The sequence below is a fragment of the Enhydra lutris genome, unplaced genomic scaffold (genome assembly GCF_002288905.1).
Source record: "Enhydra lutris kenyoni isolate GAN:26980312 unplaced genomic scaffold, ASM228890v2 scaffoldscaffold55, whole genome shotgun sequence".
NCBI classification, from domain to species: Eukaryota; Metazoa; Chordata; class Mammalia; order Carnivora; family Mustelidae; genus Enhydra; species Enhydra lutris.
Window position 1 is genome coordinate 3,938,952 of NW_019154139.1, and position 23,378 is coordinate 3,962,329.

The following is a 23,378-nucleotide window of genomic DNA, read 5'->3' on the forward strand; positions in this document are numbered from 1 at the left end:
AAGGTTGCTCGGGAGTGAAGCGAGCACAGGGCAGGGGAGAGGAGTGGTCTGAGGATGGAGCCCCTGGAGCCCCTGGAGCCCCGGGAGGGAGCCGCCAACAAGAAAGGTGATTCAGAAGAGGGTGGTGGTGTGCAAGGCGGGCGAAGAAAGTGTTTCCAGGAGAAAGATGTGAGCCCCCAGCGACTGCAGCCGGAAGGTCAGGGGAGTGAAGAACGAAGAGGAACGCCACTGGGTAGCAACGTGAAACGGGTTCGAGAGAAAGAGAAACTGAGATGGGTAAATAGAAATCACAGTTTGGAGAAGTTCCATTAGGAAGGGGAGCAGGAAAATGGGACTACAGCTCAGAGAAACAGAGCTTTCTCACAAGGGGAAAAACTACAGCAGATGTATAATCGGATGAAAATAATCCAACAGAAAGGGTGAAACTGACAATTTAAGAAGCGGGGGGGGGGGGGGATTATGGGAGCAATGCCTGCAAAAGGGAACGACGTCGAGCGTGCAGGTCCGGGGGCGGCAGTGACGGGTGGCATTCAGAGCAGGACTGTTCCTTCACAGCCACAGAAGGGGAGGCAGGGGACAGTCACGGAACAGGTAGCTGGGGAGAGAGGAGGACAGGGAGTCCTGGAAATCACCTTCTGGCTGCTCCTCTCTTCTCAGTAAAACAGGAAGCCAGGAGTGAGGAGGAAGGAGACACAACGGAAAGTTAAGGAAAGGGAAAGGCGGGACCTGGTTGATCAGGACAGCAGGAGGCCGAATGGAAGAGGGAGAGACAGAGCACTGCCAGGCAGCGCTAAGGCAGTGACCTTAATGACCAACCTAAACACAGACCCATCAGCTCCGCTGCGTAGGGATCGTCAACTTCCCTCGAGACCAGTGAGCAAGGCTGTAAGCCTTCCTCGAGCCTGGCCCAGTTACCTGGGTGCGGCCACAGAGGACACAGCAAGCTGGCTTTCTCCGGAGCCAGAGACCCGGAGACGTCCCAGGGAAGCCTGAGGTCAACTTAACAGAAGAGACCAGGGAAGGCCGGGTGGATACACCAGCAATTGCTTTGCCACCAACCCGTCCGTCTAAAGTGGCTCAAGAAGGACAATGTGAATCTGAGGAACGCAAGGGGTAGGAATTAGCAGCAGGGGTTCGGGGGGCCGGGCTGGCTCCCTCAGCAGCACATGGGGCTCTTAATCTCAGGGCTGTGAGTTCAAGCCCCACATGGGCATGCAGCCTACTTAAAATTTAAACAGAAACAGAGAAAAAGTAGTAATAGGATCAACAGACTGTAGGTCCTGGTTGGACTGAAGACCCTTGCGGGAGGTGACCTAGAGGAGATCAAACAGGGGGCCAGAGTGGGACCCCTGAACAGACTGTGGCGGGAACGCAGCTCTGGTTAACGATAAGGCCCCAGTGGCACTGACAGTGTGTGGTTAGCTGGGGTGAAGGTCAACGTCATTGACAGAGAGAAAGAAAGTCAAGGAACAAAGAGGCCGGAGCAATGATCTACGTGAACACTGAAAGAGCCAAGACTTAAGACAGGACAAGCACTGCAGTGACCTCGAGTTCATGCTTCAGGGAACGAGGTGAAGTGACCCAAGGAATTCTTCTAGCAGCGAGAGTGACCACACATGTGGTACATGCTGATGGCATGAGATGGAAAGCTGGAGGGGCTCCAGGAGAGGAGGTCTGGAAGCAGCCAGGGCCACCAAGGATAATGCCGAGCACGCCTTCCACTGCAGGGCACACGGGAGAGAGCAAAGAGCCTCCCACTTGGAAGACCTTCTGGAAAGGCATCCCTCAGCGGTGAGCCGAATTTCACTTCGATCAAGAAGATAAATGTCCAGAGAAGGAAATGAAGACACTCAAATTTGGGGGAGGACATACGCGAGGGCTTCAAGAGCTGAGGAGTCAGAAAAGGTTCATACAAAGCCTTGAGGGAATCGGGGAGTAACAGAAAACCTAGTTCACCATACAAATGAAAAAATCAGCTTGTGCGTTTCCACCCATAAATACGCCTGTCGAGTTTTTATTTTCAGGGGCACAGAAACCACAAGTCACTCTGGGGAGAATGGATGTCTCTGCGCTACTGAGGTTTTCCATCATATAATGGTGTATCGCACCATTTGTCATCTTTAACGCCCTTTGATAAAGCTGTAACTAGTCTCAAGGACAAAGACAACCACAAAAACACTTAAAATCGTGCTTATTACGTGCGAGGCGCTTCCCTGAGCCCAACATACACCAATGGCTCCAATGAGAGCGTCGCTGGCTTACACGTGGTCCCCTGGCTCTGACATGACTCGTCCACGTCTGCGGCCGGCGGGGCGGGTGACTCCGTGCAGGCAGGCCCGGGGTTCCTGGGCCTCTGCCTGAGTCTCCTTGCCCACAGTCCAGGGAACACTACAGAAGACTGGAAGAATGAGGAGCTGAGAAATTCTGCTCTGAGGGCACTGGCGGTCACAGCTCCAGCCTCATTTATTTTCACTTGCCGGCTCCGACGCTTCCGTCTGTTCTGTCCATTTAAGATAACTGAATGAGAGGGTGGCTTACCCTGACCACATCTGTATTTTGAAGTTGAGTCAGAACACCTTACCAGATCGTTCCACGGGGTCCTCCAGCTCACGGCCTAGGTAAAAATAAAGCGAACTCTCATCCTGCTCTGCAAAGTGCTTTTTATAGCATCACTGAGTTGATGTTCTCGCTCAACAAAGCTGATCTGAATCACGGCTGAGTCAAGATGCCATACGGTGACCTTAGCGAGGCTGACGACTCCTGTGGGTTTTTTGGGAGTTTTCGTTTTGTTTCATTTTTTGTTTTTGTTTTGGTGCAGCCGGAGATTGTTGCTGGCCAGAGGCTCAGTAATGTTTGGGGGAAAACCTAGGTGAGTATGCATATACACAGACGGACAGGTTTATTTCTGAGATCCATAGTATGTTGACTCTAACGTGCTCATTCTATTTCCTTCCTGAAAGTTCATCAATGCAGTTATAAAAGCAGTTAGGAATACCAAGGCTTTTTTTCTTTACCTTTGAAATCATAGTCCTCTGTCATATTTGGCATTTTTTCTATACTTTCCTTGCTAGAGTCCTTCGTCTACATCTCTCTTTATGCTGAATGACTCAAGAAAATATTTAAGAAACAATTAACACCCCATCAAGTGCTCATTCCATGCTGGTTCTTCGAGCAGGCTCTGAGGATACAGAGGTAAATGAGGAGAAGCCTGCCCTCGGGCTGCTCTCACTCCAGCCGGTCGGTAGGTGATGACAGGTGATTCTAACACTCCGGGAAGTTCTTTCCAAGAGGCAGGCGCAGAGGGCCACAGGGACAACAGGGCAGGAGGTAGGCTTTGAGGAGGAGGTGACATGGTAATGGAGGGAAAAATGATCTGTGTGTACGCACAAAGGAATGGAGGCATAAGACGATACTTACAAACTCAGTACCCTAGCACTTGAACTCTGGCTATGTTACGGGCTGACTACAGCTCTCCGCACTGATCAGCTACCACGACAGTTCTAAACGCTGGCACGTGTGAAGTCGGCAAAGAAAAGCAAACCCAACTAAAGACTCTGGAGTGGCCAGAACAATCGCTACGGACCAGCTCTTGGACACTCTCATCACAGCCAGCGGCTCCCCACCACGCTACACAGTTCCACGTGTACGGAGCTGCGTCAGAGACCCCTGTCCCACCTGACACGTCTCCCCTCCATTCCAAACAATGTGATCAAGGTTCTTTTAAAAATATATAAACACACAGCCAGGCCTTAAAACAAGACACGTATGTCCATGCTCAAAGACTGAACGGAAACGCTCAGCTACAATCAGGCCTAAAACCAAGGAGTGAAGCTCGCTCGCTCAGGACGGGCAGAAGCCCCCTCCGCCGTGTGGCAATCAGGGCCAACACGAGGAAGTCAGCGCCAGGCCGGGCCTCCCCTGCACTCGGAGACAGAAGGGTGCAGTAGGAATTACCAAAACTCCAAGGCCATCCAAATATCCATCGGTAAGAAAAAAGGTAAATTATCATCTATCCCTGCGCTGGGAGACTTTACAACAGCCAGAGTGAATGACCTAGCCCTCCGTGCGTGAAAACCGGCAGGACTCAAAGACACAACGTAAATGACATGCCAACTGCACCAGTGTACCCCTGCGAAATCAAGAGGGAAGCATAGGATCCGAGTGAAACAAGGAGCCCTCCTACCACAATCCAACCCCCGTTGGTGACCAAGCCCTGAAGTGTGATCCCTCCCGAGACTGTGACAGCACGCGGTAGACAGGGTAGGTCACTTCCAGGATTATAAAGATGCTCCAGCACCCACCTTGAGCACACTCTCCCGGCTCGCTGGCAGGAATGAGGCAGCTGCTACGGCACGAGCATCCCTAGGGAAGGGTCCACGGGGCATGGACTGGAAGCCTAACCCAAAACCTGGCAAGAGCCTGGGTCAGGCCTCCAGCCAGTCGGGCCTTCCGGCTGGCTGACCCAGTGAACAGCCTGACCGCGACCTCAGGGAAGACGCTAACCCAGATCCACCCAGCCATGCATCTCCTGACCCTCAAAGACTGCGCGATACCATAAACGTGTGTGGTTTCAAGCTGCTACCTTGTGGGGCAACTTGTTCCCATCCAGAGGACATTAACAGTATGGGTAACATTTTGGCCTTTGAGAGAAGACGACAAAACTTTAACGTTTGTTGATCTTGCTAGTGAAACGCGTGGGTACTCGTTCGATCATCTCTTCTATCGCCCACCATAAGGCACGGACATTTTTATGTATTTGTGGTCTTGATTTGTCAGAAGTTTAAAATTCAGCAACCAAACCAACGAAAACACTAGGATGAAACTAATGAAAAGCCTCAATTTCCTTTTCCAAAGACTACACAAGCGTGGGTGTTCTGAACGTCAGTTCCTAAAGCAGTCACTCCGCGCAAACACATCTAAATTCCTCTGCCTGAGTCACAACACTGCTCATTTCAAGTACCTGCTTTCTTTACCAGAAGTTCTTACAGCTTCTTAAAATTATTTAATATTGCTGAAATACCTTTCTACCAAGGGATCACAACTGTGGCATGAAATTACTGCCCACATCTTAGATCTGAAAAACCATTTTTCTTCCACTGAGTTTCTTGTTCTTATACCTATTTTTTATTCCAAAGTTTCAGAGGCCGTTCCAAAAGCTTATTAAAACAAGAACTGGGGCTCAGTGGGTTAAGCCTCTGCCTTCGGCTCAGGTCATGATCCCAGGGTCATGGGATCGAGTCCCGCATCGGGCTCCCTGCTCTGCGGGAAGCCTGCTTCTCCCTCTCCCTCTCCCCCACTTGTGTTCCCTCTCTTGCTGTCAGATAAATAAAATCTTTATAAAAAAACAAAGGACCTGACCATGGAAATGAGATGAAATTAATGACTTTACAAGCATGACTTTAAAATACACAAAATTGGGCACCTGGGTGGCTCAGTCGTTAAGCATCTGCCCTTGGCTCAGGTCATGATCCCAGGGTTCTGGGATCAGGCCCCACATTGGGCTCCCTGCTCATCGGGGAGCCTGCTTCTCCCTCTCCTTCTCTCCCTGCTTGTGTTCCCTCTCTCAATGCCTCTCTGTCAAATAAATAAATAAAATCTTAAAAAATAAAATAAAATAAACAAAATTCCCAACAGTTACCACTCATTTCTTTTCACTTTGCACCCTGACTAGAGCCCGCAATGTCAGGCTCTGCTGGGCACCGGATACTCACCAGGCCCTGTTCTGGACTAAGCATATACGGCACACTCTAATACCTACATCGATCAACCCTACAAAGCAAGCATTGTAATACCCATTTTCTTTCCAGAGGGATGAGAAGAGTAGTAACTTACAGGCAGAAAATTGAGATACAATTTTACATGCAGTGAAATACACAAATCATGTTAAGTTTAATGAGTTGTGACCAATGCATGTCCCCAGGCAACCAATACCCCCAGCTAGATAAAGCCCGTTTCCTTTGATCCAGAAAATTCCCTCCTGTTCCTTTCCAGTCACTCCCCAACTTCTTTCGACAACGCTGTTCAGAGGTGTATCGGCACTGATTAGCCTTGCCTGTTGGAGAACTTCATAAACATAAACGCACACACTGCGTACTTGGCGTCTGGTCTCTTTCACTCACTGTGTCCCTGAGATCTGTCCGTTCTGCTGCACTGGTGGTTCGTTCATGTAAGTTTCCAGATAGTTTTAGCCGTTTCCCACTGGTGGAAATCTGGTGTTTCAAGCATCTGGCTGTATGTCTTCTGTGGACGTATGTTCCTGCCAGAGTCATAGGCAGGTGTACGTTAAACTTTACAGAAAAACTGCCAAAATGTTCCCCAGGGCAGGTGCACCATTTACGCACCAGCAATCTACGAGAGTTCCAGTGGCTCCACATCCTCGCCAAAATTTGGTGCCGTCATTTTAATCGTAGCCATTCCGATGGGTATACAGAGGAATCTCATTACGGTTTTGTTTGTAAAAGCTTTATCGAGGGGCATCTGGGTGATGCAGTTGACTGCCCATCTGACACTCGATTCAGCTCAGCTCACGATCTCGGGGTTGTGGGACTGAGCCCCACGTCAGGCTCCACACTAGACGTAGAGCCTGCTTAGGAGTCTCTCTCTGCCCCTCCCTCCTCCAAAAATTAATTTTAAAAATTCAAAAATAAAAGCTTTATTGAGATATAATTTACATAACACATAATTCACCCTTTTCGAGTGTGTAACTTGACTGATCTTTGTATATTATTAATTTTTTTTATTGTGGTAAAATGCAATACAGTGGTCCCCCGGCCCTTATCCACAATCTGGCCTTCCACAGTTTTGGTCACCCACAGTCAACCACAGTCTCCACCACAAGCAGACGCCCACTCTCTGATGTCCCATCAGATCAACAGCAGCCTAACGCTACATCACGATGCTACATCATTCAGCTCACCTCATGGCACCATGGGGGTGCTGTTATCATCTCACGTCATCACAGAAGGGCGAAGACAGCACAGGGAGATACTCTGAGAGACCACACTCCCGTAACTTTTATCACAGTATGCTATTACTATTCTATTTCACTACTAGTTACTGCTGTTAATTTCTTATTGTGTCTCACTTATAAATTAAATGTTATCACAGACAGTATGGATAGGAAAAAACATCTACAGTTTCAGGTATCCACTGAGGGTGCCGGAACGTGCCCCCAAGGATAAGGGGGGAAAACTACTGTGTACCGAACATAAATTTTGTCATTTTGACCATTTTTAAGTGTAGAATTCAGTGGCTTGAATTATGTTCACATTGTTGTGTAACCACCATCTAATTCCAAAACTTTTTGAATACCAAAGAGAAACTCTAGAACCACTGGGCATTATTAGCTCCTCCCCACCCCTAACCACGGGTAACCTCTAACGTGCTAGGTACTTTATAAAGCGGAATCGTCTATTTGTCATTTTATGTCTCGTTTCCTCCACGGAGCATGTTTTCAAGGTTCGTCCATATTGTAGCACGGATCAGCACCTCACTCCTTTTTGCTGCTCAGTAGTATCTCAATCTATGGACAGACCACATTTTATGTACCCACTCATCTGCTGATGGACACCTGGGTCATTTCCATCTTGTGGCCGTTGTGAGTAACGCACACCAAGCCCTGGCACACAAGCACCTTTGGAACCTCTGCTCTCAGGTGTGTCTGCGATGTCCGCCGATGAGTGGGGCTGCAGAGTCGCACTGGCCTTCTGAGGAGCCCCCAAACTCTTTTCCACAGTAGCTACACCATTTACCACTCCCATTAACAATGCCCAAGCGTTCCAGTTTCTCCAGCGTTTACTTTCCTTTTTCTGCTGTCATGGCTTCCCTGAAGAATGTCAAGTGCTATCTCATTTTAATTTGCATTTCCTTAAAGACCAATGACATGGAGCATTTTCTGTGTTTTTTGGACACTTATGCACTGTATCTTCTTTCATGAAGCAGAGAATTTTTTCACCCAATTTTTAAATTAGTTTCATCTTTTTACTATTGTGTCGTAGGAACACATCGTATATTCTAAAACATGTCCTTTGTCAGACATAGGAATTGCAAGTATTTTCTCAGTTCATGGCTTGCCTTTTCATTTTCTTAATTGTGTCTTGGGAGGAGTGTTTAAGTTTCTCATTCTGATCAAGTCTAATGGTAAAGTCAAATTTTTCTTGCATGGTTTGTGTTATCTGTGGGCTAAATAAGAAATGTTTACCTACACTCCGGGTCACAAAGATAATCTCTTATGTTTCCTTCCCAACACTTTACAGTTTTGGCTTTTATGCGGAGGTATTTTTTGTGGAATATGTGGGCCAAAGTTCATTTTATTCCAATCAGATTTCAAGTTCTTCCACCACCATTATTAAAGGAAACAGTTTTTAGATTGATTTTGGTTTTGAGCTTGCAGACATTCGTCAAAGGGAAGGTATCTAGAAAAGGCCTCAATTTTTCATACAAACATTCAGTGTTCAATAAGAGAGACAGGACCAAATTACTGAACACAAGAAAAACTAACATTAAAAAGTTATTGGGCACATTTTTTTTTTTTTTTTGGTAGTTTTTAAGTAGGCTCCACACCGAGTGTAGAGCCCAATGCGGGGCTTGAACTAGCAACCCTGAGATCATGATCTGAGCTGACACCAAGAGTCAGATGCTTAACCAACTAAGCCACTCAGACGCCCCGTCAGGCACATTATTTCAAATAACTATAATTAATATGTTCAAGAAGTAATGAATCTTTTTAAAAAATCAGAGAGAAATTCTGCAAAACGATAACTCAAAATACGTATCTGAAACTAAAAACACAGTGGATAACAGTAGACTAAACACAGCAAAAGAGAGGATCAGAATGCTAGAAAGCAGATTAGTAGCAAAATTTCAAACAGAAACTCTGAGAAGGGACAGTAGAGAAAGGGGCGTGTGATACATATAAAATATAGTGAGGGGCCCCAAGGTGGCCCAGTCAGTTAAGCGTCCAACTCTTGGTCTCAGCTCGGGTCATGATCTCAGGGCTGTGAGATCAAGCCCCAAGACTGGCTCTGTGCTCAGGGGGGAGTCTACTTGAAGATTCCCTCCCTCTGTACCTCTCTCTCGCTCTGATGAATAAATAAATCTTTAAAATATGTATTTATAGTGAAAGGTTTAACATGTGTAACTAGAAGGAAAGGCAAGAATGGGAAAGAAGCAACATCTGAAGAAACACCAGCTGATGTACTGATGAAAAAAATCAAATTCAAGACGCATTATCCAACAGAATAATTCAAAGAAAAGCCAAACATCTCTATCCTCCTGGGCCTTCTATTCTGGAAGGAGGCAGAGCATCAATAAAAAAATCATTACAAAATAATACGAAGTATGTTAAAAAATAGTAAGTGCTCTCTTAAGAAAAGGAAATAGAGTTTATATGGCAAAAGGGGTTCAGAAGGCTGGAGGGAAACAGCTGCACTATTCGGCGGGATGTACAAAACCTGGAAGAAAGTAAACAGAAAACAATTTTACTTTTTTTTTTTTTAAGATTTTACTTATTTGAGAGAGAGAGAGAGACAGATGAAGACCGTGAGAGAGAGCATAAGCAGGGAAGAGAGGGGGAAGCAGGCTCCTCAGCGGGCAGGAGCCCGACGCAGGATTCAATCCCAGGACCCGGGGAACCACCCCCTGAATCAAGGCAGACACCCAACCTACAGCCACACCCAGGCATTCCCAGAAAAACAATTTTAACTAAACACAGATTGAAGAGAAAAAATAAGCTATCCTGACAGAAGTTAAAAAAATATGTATGTATACAAACCTGTATGTTTTACATGAGATTGGAAGAAAAGACCAAGCATGTACCATGGGTAATAAGCTACACGTACCAGCAATTCCACAAAAATCTGTCAACGGGGCGCCTGGGTGGCTCAGCGGGTTAAGCCACTGCCTTCGGCTCAGGTCATGATCTCAGGGTCCTGGGATCGAACCCCCGCATTGGGCTCTCTGCTCAGCGGGGAGCCTGCTTCCTCCTCTCTCTCTGCCTACTTGTCATCTCCCTCTGTCAAATAAATAAATAAAATCTTTAAAAAAAAATTTGTCAAGCACCTCTAATTATCAGACTCCATGCTAGATGCTAGGAATATGGTGAATGTGGTATGCTCGCTTCATCCAGAAGCTTAGCAAATGGGGGTGCCTGGGTAGCTCAGTGAAACGTCTGCATTCGGCTCAGGTCATGATCTCAGGGTCCTGGCATCGAGTCCCGTGTCAGGCTCCCTGCTCAGTGGGAAGCCTGCTTCTCCCTCTGCCTCTCTTCCCCACTTATGCTCTCACTCTCAAATAAATAAATAAAATCTTAAAAAAAAAAAAAAAGGAAACTTATCAAATGAAAGAACAATGAGGTACCAGTTTAAGTTTGAGAAGAATTTATAGAAAGTAATATCCAAATGTTACATTACTTCAGGAATGCTCAAGAACCAGAACATAATCTTGCCAAAAAAAAAAAAAAAGAGAGAGAGAGAGAGAGAGACAGCAGCACTATCCATAACTTTCTACAATGATGAAAACATTCCACATCTGCAGTGACCAACACAGCAGCCACTAACCACATGTGGTTACTAAGTACTTGAAATGTGGCTATTGCCAGTAAGGAACACAACCACTCACTTTACTTATTTCTAATTAATTTAAATCGCCACACACAGCTAATGGCTACTCAATGGCCAGTGGAGGCACAGAGTTCGACAATAAGCTCCATTAGGCTCCACATGTTAACGTTAAGGGTCCGGCTACATCACAGAGAGATGACGGAGAGATACACTATGAAGGTAACTAAAGGGTTGGAAAACCTCCAGCAAAAATCCAAAAACAGAATTTTTAAAGTATCTATATCTTATATCTTATTTTGTTTCAGAAAGAATTTAATAAAGACTGACAGCACAGCAAGAAAAATCACTTGTTAAATAAATGTTAAAAACGCAGATGTGTACATTAAACAAAAAGTAGAAAACAAATGTAATCGGTAAGAAACAGAATTACCTTCCATAGAGAAGAAACAGCTGAATAGTATCTTCTTTTTTTTTTAAAGATTTTATTTATTTATTTGACAGACAGAGATCACAAGTAGGCAGAGAGGCAGGCAGAGAGAGAAGAGGAAGCAGGCTCCCCGCTGAGCAGAGAATCCGATGTGGGGCTCGATCCCAGGACCCTGGGATCATGACCCAAGCTGAAGGCAGACTCTTTAACCCACTGAGCCACCCAGACGCCCCTCTTTTTTTTTTTTTTTTAAAGATTTATTTCAAAGAGAGAGAAAGAGTGGACGGGAGCACCAGCAGGAGGGGCAGAGGGAGAGGGAAAATCTCAAGCAGACTCCGCACTGAGCTCGGAGCCCAACACAGGGCTCCACCTCACGACAACGACATCTGGACCTGAGCGGAAACCAAGAGTCAGACGCTTAACAGGCTGGCGGGGGGGGGGGGGGGGGCCGCGCCCCACTGAGTACTATCTTAATACTGGTCTTTTATGACCCTAAGCAATTTTTTTATGGATTTTTGTGATTAAGATACTATTCAAGAAGTGGGCTATACAATCCAGGGCATGAAGCAGTTAGACTGGTGTGTTAATGATCTGCTATGTAACAAATGACCCCAAACACAGGAATTGAAAACGCCAGCGCTATGGTCTCACGAAGGTCTGAAGATCAGGAATCTGGGAGTGGCTGAGCAGGGCGGTTCTGGCTTCGGGTCTCATGAGGTTGCACAGATGGCGGAAAAGTTTCCCCTGGATTAAGAACATCACTTCAAAGATGGTTCACCACCTTCCTGGCCACACAGATCTCTCTGCACAGGGGACAGCGTCCTCATGGCATGGCGGCTGACTTTGTCAGTGATTCGAGAGAGAGCAGAGAGGGAGCTGCTTCTAGTCTCAGAAGTCACACACTGTCACTCCCACCATAATCTATTATATTAAAAGCAAGTGACTAAATTCAGCCCACAACGGAGAGAGGAATTAACCTCCTCCTCTTGAAGGATGGAGTATCAACGAATCCGTGGAACAACAAAAACCGTTATAATGGGACAGGAGTTTCCGTTCACTTGGGGGTTGTAATGAGATCCTGGGATCCCTTTCCCTGGAAATCTAAAAATTAGAATACATTATAACCTTTTCAAGTGCTTTCTAAAAGGCAAGAGACTAAAAACGACTGGGTACTCCATCACTTCCAACCCAACTGCGTTTTCACAGCCAGTATTAAATAAGTAGCAAGAAACACCGTGCTGTGCGTACAATGTTCCAGAGCCTCAAGTGATTCTGCCAAGGGAGCAGTTTCATCCCACTTTCAGATAAGAGGTCCAGGGAGATAAGCCACAAGTCCTGCCCAGGTCTACCTGGTTCCCAAGGTTTTGTGCTTCTACCTCAGGATGCTTCTCTGATTCCAGCTACCACAGAAGCCGGTGTGTGTAGTGTCACACATATGGAAAGCACCACAAAACGTATTACTTCAGCCAAGATTTTCATCTATTGTTCCATCAATTACTTTCTTTCCCAGTCTGTTTTGGTTTGGTCTGGTGTTTTCTATAGGCTGCTCCCAGGCCTCATTTTGCTTCACTTTGCGTCCCATCCAGCACAGGGTCCGCTAGCCCATCTGCCCTCTGGATCCCCCTGCACAGAAGGAGCAACGAGTAACTTGCTCAAAGACACACGGAGACAGGGACAGAACCAGTGCCACAGCCTGTCCTTACTATCCTCCTGCAGGGCTCTCTGCACCACCAAATTCCACCTCCCCATCCCCAGACCTGCACAGCAGTCCACCTCTCCCTGGTCTCCAAACTCTGCCTGGAACAAGGACACTGACCCAGAAAAGCTCAAGTCAAATGTGGAAAGCTTCCTTTGCTCACTCTTCCCCAACAATCCAGTTGGACCCTGATGCCTGTCCATTCGACCTTGTAAATATTTTTCAGTACTTAGCCTATCCATCCTCATAAACAATGTCCCAGTTCAGGCCATTTTCTTTCCCTTGGGCTTCTGCATCAGCTTCTTAAGTCTCCTGCCTCTAGCTAGCCTCGCCCTCCCTAATTTATGCCCCACGTGGCCATGAGACACTTCTCTGTAATGCCGAGGGCTTATCTTGCCACCTCCTAGAAAGAACGTTCAGGGGCTCCCCATCCACACCCGTCACAACCATCGGGAAGGGCCTGTAAACTGGCTCAGGGTCTTGGATTTTATCCCAAAGATTACAAAAAGGGATCTGATGTTTGAACGTCTCCTCTGAACCAGACATCTTACCCATGTGATTTCATTTAATCCTCTCGGGAGCCCTGCAAGATCTGCGTAGGATTCCTTTGCATATACTGTCCTAATTAGCCCTCTCATCTGTCAGCCATGCAGCCAAAATAATCTAAAGTCTTTCCTTCCCCACCATCTATCCAACAGGTCCCCAGGTTCCCTCTGGGGAACCTTCTTGTCTAGACCATTACAAGTTGTTCACATGCAGATGCTCAGTACACGGCTGACAGCTGATAATCAACTGCGAGGGAGGTCCACCAGGATGTAGATGTGCTGAAGCATAAACTCAATCACTACATCTCCTAGGAGTATCTTATCAATTACCTACCTTCCCCAGACCCCACAGAGTGCCCAGGGCTTTCACCATGCCTTCAACAGCTCAATGCTTCTACTGTGATCTAAGGGAGCCGAAGGGCTCAGACCAAGGTGTCCCATTTAAAGATCAGAGGGCCTCTGGGGCCTGATCATCTGGACCAGCCTGCACGTAGCGGTCCCTTTCTGTGCTCTCTTTGTGCCCACCCCCCACGATAAAATTATCTGCCAGCTCCCCCAGAACAGGACCTCCCGGGAAAGGACTTCATTGTCCAACTTCATCACGTAGCACAAAGCCTGGAACACGGGGACCGTCGATAAACGTCTTAAAGGAAAAGAACACGAGCTGACGTTTATTTGGTACTATGTACTAGGGATCTGGTAGGCATTCTCTCATCTAATCCTTACAGCCATCCTCCCAGGGAAATGCTGTGCGACATTGTTCCCACGTAATCGGATGAGGACACCGAGGCCCGGAGAAGACTACAACACAATAAAACAAGCACCGACGGAGAGTGTCACATACTTTGCATTTTCACACGCTTTATTTATTTCATTCACCACACTGTACAGTCCCGCAATGAAGTTATAGGTTATATTCCCATTTTAGACATAAAAAACAAAACAAGCAAAAAACAAAAACAAAAACAAAAACAAAAACAAAAACAAAAAAAAAAAAACGAAGGCTTGGAGAAGTCGCCCAATACCGCACGGGCTGTAAGGCCAGGCCGAGCAGGTCCGCCGAGTCCCGCCCCTCCGACTTGGCCATGTCGCCCCTGCGGCGGCGGCCCGCCCCCTCCCGAGCAGGGCGCTCCCGCTCCCCACCCCGCGCGGCCCGAGCCCCGGGGGCTGCCCCACCGCGCAGCGAGGCGGTCCCCGCGGCCGCCCCCGGCTCTCCGCCACGCGCCCCTGCCCGCCAGAACGCCGCGACGCGACTGCGGGCCTCGCCACGGCTCCGGGCCGGGGTCCCCCGCGCGCGCTCGGCCAGCAAGCCGGGCGGCCGGTGGCACCGGGCTGGCCTGGGACGGCCCCTTCCCGCGCCGGGCTCCGCACCTGTGCCGGCGGGTGGACGGCAGGGCCCAGCCCCCCGGAGCCCCTCGGGCCCACCGCGGAGGCCTCCGCCGCCCGGGAGGAGGGGCGCCCGCTCCCCGCTCGCCCGCGCCGCCCGGCCGTTACCGGTTCCGCTGCTCTTTGAAGAGCGCCGTCAGCGCGCGGAGGGCCTCCAGGTCCTGGATGGGCGCGGGCACCATGACGCCCGACAGACGGGCGGGCGGCGGCCTGGGCGCCGCCATCTTGCCGCTCGCAGCTCGCCAAGCCGGGCGACGACGAAGAGCCGGAGCAGGAGGAGGAGCGGGGGGAGCGCAAGCGAGGGAGGAGCACGGCCGCCGCCGCCCGACGCCGCCGCCGCGCCCCGTACCCGGCGCGAGAGCGCGAAGACACGCTCCCAGCCTCCCCTCGGGCTGCAACCGGGAAGACGCGGCGCGGGGAGGGGGCGCGAGCGGAAGTCCCGCCCGAGGGGAGGGGGCGCGAGCGGAAGTTCGGGGGGAGGGGCACCGAGAGGGCGTTGGGTCTGAGAGGGGAGAGTCGGATGGGGCCTGGCCAGGAGCGGGGACAGGACAGATGCACCCCGAGGAGGAGATGCGGGCGTGGAGGGCACTGGCAGAAGGGGGGGCAGGGTAGGGGGATCCTGGGGGGGAGGGGGGGGGGGGGGGGGCGGGGGGGGGGGACGGGCAGATGCACCCTGGGGAGGGGGAAGGGTCTGGGCTCAGAAACAGGTGCACCCTGAAGAGCAGATGCGGGCGTGGGGGCGCTGCAAAAGGGCGTGCAGAGATAGGTGCACCCTGAGGAGAAGCGGGCGTGGGGTGGGTGAGCGGCGGGTGGGGGACAGGGACAGATGCACCCTGGGGGGTTGGGGAGGGTCTGGGCACAGGGACAGATGCACCCTGAAGAGGAGATGCGGGCGTGGAAGGCAATGCAAAAGGGGGTGCAGGGACAGGTGCACACTGAGGAGGAGATGTGGGGGTGGAGGGTTCTGTGGGAGGGGGTGGGGGTGTCAGAGAGTCATCTGAGGCTCCTTTTAAGAAGGTTAAAGACCTCATTCTGCTGTTGAAATAGGTTGATTGGTGCCCCCCATGGACCCACTGGGAAGTGGAGCAGTCTGTCCACAGAGTGCAAGTCCCAGACCCTGAGAGCTCAGTTCCCAGGATTTCATGATCATTTATTCACTGGTGATAACCAGATGTTTTACCGGGGACCAATACTTTGCTCCAGCTCATCCAGGGCTTAAAATAGAATTAGAAGTTAAGTAGCTGAATTCTCCATCAGTAGGTTAAGAATTGTTTTTTTTCTAAGGGAAATGAAAATATTTTTTTCAAGAAACAAAGTTCTGTGAGTGGTTGTAGGTAATTCACATATTTTCTTTCCACTACCCTTTATATTATATAATATGTACTTTCAATATTGTCAGCAAGCCCTGTGCTGGGCGAAGGGATTCCAGCCCTGAAGAAACTCAAGACAAAAGAGGCAAATGATAACTGCTGTGGCAGAGAACTGCCCAAATTGCTTTGGGGCATTTCGATTTCAGGAGTTGGAGTGTGTTTATAACGTGGCACTTTTGATATTCTTTGCTAAGGAAAATTTAAAGACACAATAAGCACCACCAGAGTATGCAGGAGAAATGAATCATGCATGTGCAAGTTAGGGGATAACGTAATTCAGCCTTACCCGTTCAGCGGATTACATACTCATTTCAGAAACATCTCTGTGTCTCAGTTATGTGCCAGGCATTAGATCATCTAGCAGTCCAAAAGACAATTCAAAATGTTTAACAATCCTGAGACTAGCAGGGCAGAATCACCCAATATTGCCTTGAGGAGCTGGGGCTGGTAAAATGCATTGTCATGCCTCAAGTTCTTACCGCTTAGTCTTCCATCGTCAGGTGTAAAACAAAAGTAACTACTCTGATTCTTCCAGAAAACATTCCCCATAATATTCCCATTTATTGCCTGGAATCTTGAAATCTCTTGATTGGTTTCTCGGCTTCTCTCACCTCCCTATATTCTTGATCTTTTAAAAGTATAAGTCAACATTTCACTTTGCGCAAAACCCTGTAAAGGATTTCCATTTCACTCAAAGTAAAAGCCAAAATGCTTCCGGTGAAGAAGTCCTTGAGTAGTCTGTGTCCCTCCTCCTGCCCACCCCCATCACGCTGTCTTCCTCCCACACTGGCCTCCTTGTGGTCCTCCACTAGGGGAAACGCGCTTCCACCTCAGGACTTTGCACATGCCGTTCCTTTAGCGTGGAACTTTCCACACTCTCCCAGCAGACACCGGCATGGTTTGCTTCCTTCAGCTATATGCTGAACAGATCTCTTAATGAGCTTCCCTGGTTGATTTTTAAAATTGTAAACATTCCACCCGAATTCCTGATTCTGAGAAATTGTTCTCCATAGCATTTAACACTTTCTATACCACAGTTTATTTATCGGTTTTGTTTCTTGCCTTAATGTCTTCCAGCACCGAGGAAAGGACCTACCACATGGTAATTTCTCAATAAATATTAGTTGAATTCATGAACAAATAATTTTTTTAGAGATATTTTCAGAAAGGTGAAAGAAAATAACATGGCTCCAGAAGAGAAAAAAAAAAAAAAGACACCAATCCAAAACATACAGGAAAGAGGAAGGATGGAAGAGAGGAAGAAAAAAATTAGAAGAAGATTAAAAGAGGTGCGTTAACAGCACAGACTAGTAGTATGGGCAAGCATGAGAAACAAAAGGAGATTAAATTGGTCAAATGGTAGATGTTATTGATTGCCCAGAATCAACTAGGGGATATCAATGTTGACTGAAATGACAGAAGTAAGTTAATATTTCACTTGTGTGAAATGGCATTTTTTCCTTTCCCCTTTTTTTTTTTTTAGCTTCGAGTATGCTTTTTCCCCTTCCTCTTTTTTTTTTCCTTTGACTAAGTGCTTTTAATTTAATTCCAGTATAATTACCATACAGTGCAATATTGTTTCAGGGGTACAATATAGTAATTCAACAGTTGTATACACTACTCCGTGCTCATTATGATAAATGTACTCTTTAATCCCCATCACCTACTCCTCTAGCTCCATCCATGTTGTTGCAAATGGCAAGATTTCATTCTTTTTATGGATAAACAATATTCCATTCTATATGTATACCACATCTTCTTTATCTGTTCATCTACCAGTGGACACTTGGGCTGTTTGCATAATTTGGCTATTGTAGATAATGCTGCAGTAAACATTGGGGTACATGTGTACCTTTGAATTAGTGTTTTTGTATTTCGGGGGGTAAATATCCAGTAATGCAATTGCTGGGTCATAGGGTAGCTCTGTTTTTAATTTTATGAGGACCCTTCATACCCTTTTCCACAGTGGCTGCACCAGTTTGCATTCCCACCAACAGAGTACGGGCGTTCCTTTTTCTCTACATCCTCACCAACGCCTCTTGCTTCCTGTGTTTTTTATTTTAGCCATTGTGACAAGTGAGAGGTGATTATCTCACTGTGGTTTTGATTTGCATGTCCCTGATGATGGGTGATGTGGAGCATCTTTTCCTATGTCTCTTGGCCATCTGTATGTTTTCTTTGGAGAATGTTTGTTCATATCTTCTGCCCATTTTTAAACTGGATTATTTGTTTTGGAGGTGTTGAGTTGTATAAGTTCTTTATATATTTTGGATACTAGCCCTTTATGGGATATGTCATCCTCAAGCATCCTCTTTCATTCAGCAGGTTGTCCTTTCGTTTTGTTGGTTGTTTCATTTGCTGTGCAGAAGCTTTTTATTTTGGAGCAGTCCCAATAGTTTGTTTTTGCTTTTATTTCCCATGCCTCAGGAGACACATCTAGAAAAATGTTGCAATGGCCGATGTCAGAGACATTACTGCCTGTGCTCTCTTCTGGGACTTTTTTTTTTTTTTTAATGGTTTCAGGTCTCATATTTAGGTCTTTAATCCGTTTTGAGTTTATTTTTGTGTGTGGTGGGAGAAAGTGGTCTAGTTCCATTCTTTGGCATGTAGCTGCCCACCTGCATGTATTAAAGAGAGTTAAAGTTAAAGAGAGTCTTTTTCAAAGGAGTTCTTGACTCCTTTGTCAAAGATTAATTGACATAGAATTACGGGTTTGTCTCTGAGTTTTCTATCCTGTTCCATTGATCTATGTGCCTATTTTTGTGCTAGTATCATACTGTTTTGATTACTACAGCTTTGTAATATATCTTGTAATCCAGAATTGTGATACTTCCAAGTTTGTTTTGTTTTTTCAAGGTGGCTGTGGTTATGTGGGGTCTTTTGTGGTTCCATACAAATGTTAGGATTGTTTGTTATAGTTTCATGTTGGTATTTTGATAGGGATTGCATTAAATCTAAATGGCATTTTTCAATGATACATCAGGGTGGTTTGCCTTAGATAATGTGTCAACTGTGTTGACGTACATGAATTAAACTTTAAATTAAGTTTGTGATATAAACATGTGCCTTGAGCCCAGTATAGAACAGGATCAATAATCAAGAAATAAATAATTTTTAAAAAGAAGGAGGTGTGGGGGGGAGGAAAGCAAGGGAGAAAGTAGGTGAGGTTGAAGACAAAAAGATTTAGACTCAAGTGCATATGTTTATTGCAAGGAAAAGAGAGAGGATGTAAATGAATTGTGATAAAAGGTAGAAAAAATAAGTGACAAATGGATAGAAAAATTTTTGCCTGTGCTGGCTCCTCTGTCTGCAACCTTCTCCTCACCATCCCTGCCTATAATTCTCACTAGAAAGCTATGCCATTACCCACCACCTACTGCACCAAAACACCATGTGTCCCTCAGGAAAATCTCTAGTCAGTCTATACCCCTCTTTTGGCACTGAGTAGTCAGCTTGGTGCTACGGATGTGTTTGTGTACCATCTTTGGCACCTGAGGTCCCTCAAGGCAGAGCTTTGTCTTCCTCATCCCCTCCAGGACAAAGTTCAGTGCCTTGTGCTTAGAAACAATTTTATAAATATTTGTTGAACTGAAAACTTTGGAGATTAAAGGGCAAAAAAATAACAGAATAGTGTAATTGTTGAGAGCAGGGATCAGCAAACTACAGTCTGAGAGCCAAATCTTTCCCACTGTTTTTGTAAATGTTATTGGAAACTGTCCTGTTCATTTACATATTGTCTATGGCTTCTCTGAGGCTACAGTGGCAGAGTTGAGTAGCTGTGACAGAGACTGTGTGTCCTGCAAAGCCTAAAATGGTAACCATTTGGCACTTTATGAGAAAGGTTTGCCAATCTCTGGAAAAGACCATGAGCTCTAGAATCAGACAGACCAGCCTGGTATCAATCCTGCTTTCATCAATTAACATCTGACCTTGGACAAGTAACCAACCTTTAAGTGTATTTTTTTTTCCATCTGTAAAAATGGGATAGTAACAATACCTACATAATTGGGCAGTTGGGAGGATTCAATGAGATATTCTAGGTCAATCCTGTGTTATATATTTATTTTAGTTAGCTCAGTAAATGTTGACATTGAACTATGTATGAGATAAGATTGAGTAAACGGAAGTGATAAAGTAAGCAAGGAGGCAGAAAGCTGTTTGGCAGTTGGACTAATTAGGAACACAGGAGTAGGCAGGAAATTGTAGGTAAGCTCAAGGTATAAATGAGTGATTGACAATAGGCTATTGGTGTTTCAGGCAATAATTCTGATGTGATTAGCAATAGTTGCATTGGAGGGAGAAGTGATTTTTTATACAGTTTGAAAAGTTAGTACCTAACTTTAGAAACAAGAAAATGGAACACATTCTCAAGAGGAAAGAAAAGTAAATCCATCCATGTGATGAACTAGATGTTGGAATGGACAAAAAGATAAAGGCAAATATTCTAACTAAACTTGATGAATTAAAACAAAACATGACTTCAATGAATAAAAACCTCAAGAGAGAAATAATCCCAGCAGAAAAAAAAATAGTAAAAAAGGACCAAATGGAAATTGTAGACCTGAAAAAGATATGAGAGAAGAAAGAATCAATGAAATTGAATGAGGCAAAGAGATGAGAGAGAGAAAGTGAGAGAGAACATGTCCAAGAACAGGAAGAGAAAGAGAAAACATTGGGGCGGGGGGGAGAATGAACAGAATCTCCGGAATCTGTTAGAGATGTCAGATGTTCAAATACTAGTCTAATTGTAATACCAGAAGGATAAAAGAGAACACACACAGAAAAGTGCTTGAAAAATAATCACCAAAATTTTTGAAGTTTGATGAAAGATAGAAATAGGCAGATACAAATGTTAAACTAACACCAAGCAAAATAGACACAAAGAAGCCTATGCCAAGACACATCACACCATTGAAAACCAAAGAAAAAGAGTACACGCTGAGAGCATCAAGAGAGAAAAGATGTATTATAGACAGAAAAACAATTATCTGAATTGTGGCTGACTTATTGGAAACCATAGAGGCTAGGAGACAGTGAGACATCTATAAGCTGCTGAAGGAAAAATCTGACAATCTTGTATTCTCCCAATTCTGTATTCAGAAAAAAGCACCACTCAAAAATGAAAACAAAATAGAGGCATTTTAATATAAAGTAGAACTAAGGGGATTCCTCCTCAACAGAACTGCACCATGAGGAACACTAAAGAAATTTCTTTGGGCCAAGGAAAATGATGTCAGATAGAAATTTAATTCCTCAGAAAAAAAAAACTGAAGAGTATTAGAAATGATAAATATCTGAATAAAATCAAATGACCATTTTTTTCTATTTTCCATTTCTAATTGTTTTATGAGCCATATAATGGTTCATAGCAAAAATTACATTTTCTTTTCTAATGTATTTACATTATATTACATATTCTTTTATAATGTAAATAGATGTATCAACCATAACAACAACAGAGGAGATGGATGAGATATGGACCCATAAGTTCATTGCATATTGTATTCTCAAAGGCAACCACCAAAAAATTAAGAATTGAAAATGCGAAGAAGTTATAGCTAAGATATCAACAGTAAAATTGAAACAGAATCCTAAAAAACGTTCTAAAAAGTTTAAAAGGAACAACAAAGGAGCAAAATATAGAAGAGACCAACAAGACAAAAATAAAATGATAGACCCTACCTAACCATGTCAATAAATAGTAATGGAAGAAACACTCTAATTAAAGGTTAGAGATAATCAGAATGGATTTTTTTTTAAAGCCAACTATATTAAGACACAGGTTGAAGGTTAATGGATGGGAAATAGATAAGCTATGTGAATGATAAGCACAAGAAGGTCAGTGGGGCTATATTAACATTGGATAAAATAGATTTCAAAATAATGTTTTACCAGGGAAAAAGAGGGACACTTCATGGGGTGCCTGGGTGGCTCAGTTGGTTACATGTCTGACTCTTGATTTTGGCTCAGGTCATGATCTCAGGATGGTGAGACTGAGCCCCACGTCAGGCTCTGCTTAAGATTCTCTCCCTCTCCCCTGGCCTTCCCCATCCTGCTCCCAGGTGCACATGCACTCTCACTCTCTCACTCTCTCTTAAAAAAAAAAAAGACGGACACTTAATAATGGTGAAAGAACAAAGTCTTCATGAAAACGTAGTCATCATCATAAGTGTGTATTTGCCAATAATTTTTCAAATACATGAAGCAAAAATTGACAGATTTCAAGAGAAACAGAAAATTCCACAATCATAATTGAAAATTTTAACACTCTTATCTTCACAATGGCTGGAACAATTAGGCAAAAATTAGCAATGATGTAGAATTTCTGAACAATATTCTCAAACTCTTTCAGTGTTTGTATGATGCAACACCGAACAATGATAGAATGCACATTCTTTTCAAGTACACATGGGTAGACCATATTCTGAGCCATAAGTCTTAATACATTTATAATAGTTGAAAACCTACAGAATACGTTCTCTCTCTGGAGTGCCTGGGTGGCTCAGTGGGTTAAGCCTCTGCCTTCAGCTCAGGTCATGATCTCAGGGTCCTGGGATCGAGCCCCACATCGGGCTCTCTGCTCAGCAGGGAGCCTACTTCTTCCTCTCTCTCTGCCTGCCTCTCTGCCTACTTGTGATCTCTCTCTCTCTGTCAAATAAATAAAATCTTAAAAAAAAATATGTTCTCTGACTACAGCAAATTAATGTTAGAAATCAGTAATAATAAAATAACCTAGAACACCTCCAAATATTTCCAAAACTTAAAAACAAACTTCTAAGTAATTTTTGGATCCAAAAAGGAATCACAGAAGAGATTAGAAAATGTTTTGGGGGGGCGCCTGGGTGGCTCAGTGGGTTAAAGCCTCTGCCTTCGGCTCAGGTCATGATCTCAGGGTCCTGGGATCGAGCCCCGCATGGGGCTCTCTGCTCAGCAGGGAGCCTGCTTCTTCCCCCTCTCTCTGCCTGCCTCTCTGCCTACTTGTGATCTCTCTCTATCAAATAAATAAATAAAATATTTAAAAAAAAAGAAAATGTTTTGGACTTACTGGTAACGAAAATGTTGTATCAAATGTGTAGGGTTACAAAGAAATGGGAAAAATCCCATGCTCATGGATCGGAAGAACAAACATTGTTAAAATGTCTATAGTACCCAAAGCAATCTACACATTTAATCCAACCCTATCGAAATACCACCAGCAGGTTTCACAGAGCTGGAACAGAAACAATCCCAAAACTTTTATGGAGCAACAAAAGACCCCAAATAGCCAAAGCAACCCTGAAGAAGAGAAGCAAAGCTGGAGGCGTCACAATTCTGGACTTTACGCTCTGTTACAAAGCTGTTGTCATCAAGACAGCATGGAACTGGCATGAAAAACAGACACATAGATCAATGGAA

At 45.4% G+C, this 23,378-nt stretch overlaps 1 protein-coding gene across 3 annotated transcripts in view; it reads right to left on the minus strand.

Annotated features, from left to right (window-relative positions):
* Nucleotides 1–15,023, minus strand: part of LOC111157460 (ataxin 10) — a 159,086-nt gene extending 144,063 nt beyond the window's left edge. The window contains exon 1 of one of the 3 annotated variants that reach the window (XM_022518878.1): nucleotides 14,722–15,021. In XM_022518878.1, coding sequence (XP_022374586.1) covers nucleotides 14,722–14,837 — 116 coding nt within the window. In that variant the 5' untranslated portion in view covers nucleotides 14,838–15,021. Of the gene's footprint in view, nucleotides 1–14,721 lie in introns of all 3 variants that reach the window. The other 2 variants (XM_022518879.1, XM_022518877.1) reach the window with 2 other exon arrangements.
* Between the last annotated feature and the right edge of the window lie 8,355 nt (nucleotides 15,024–23,378).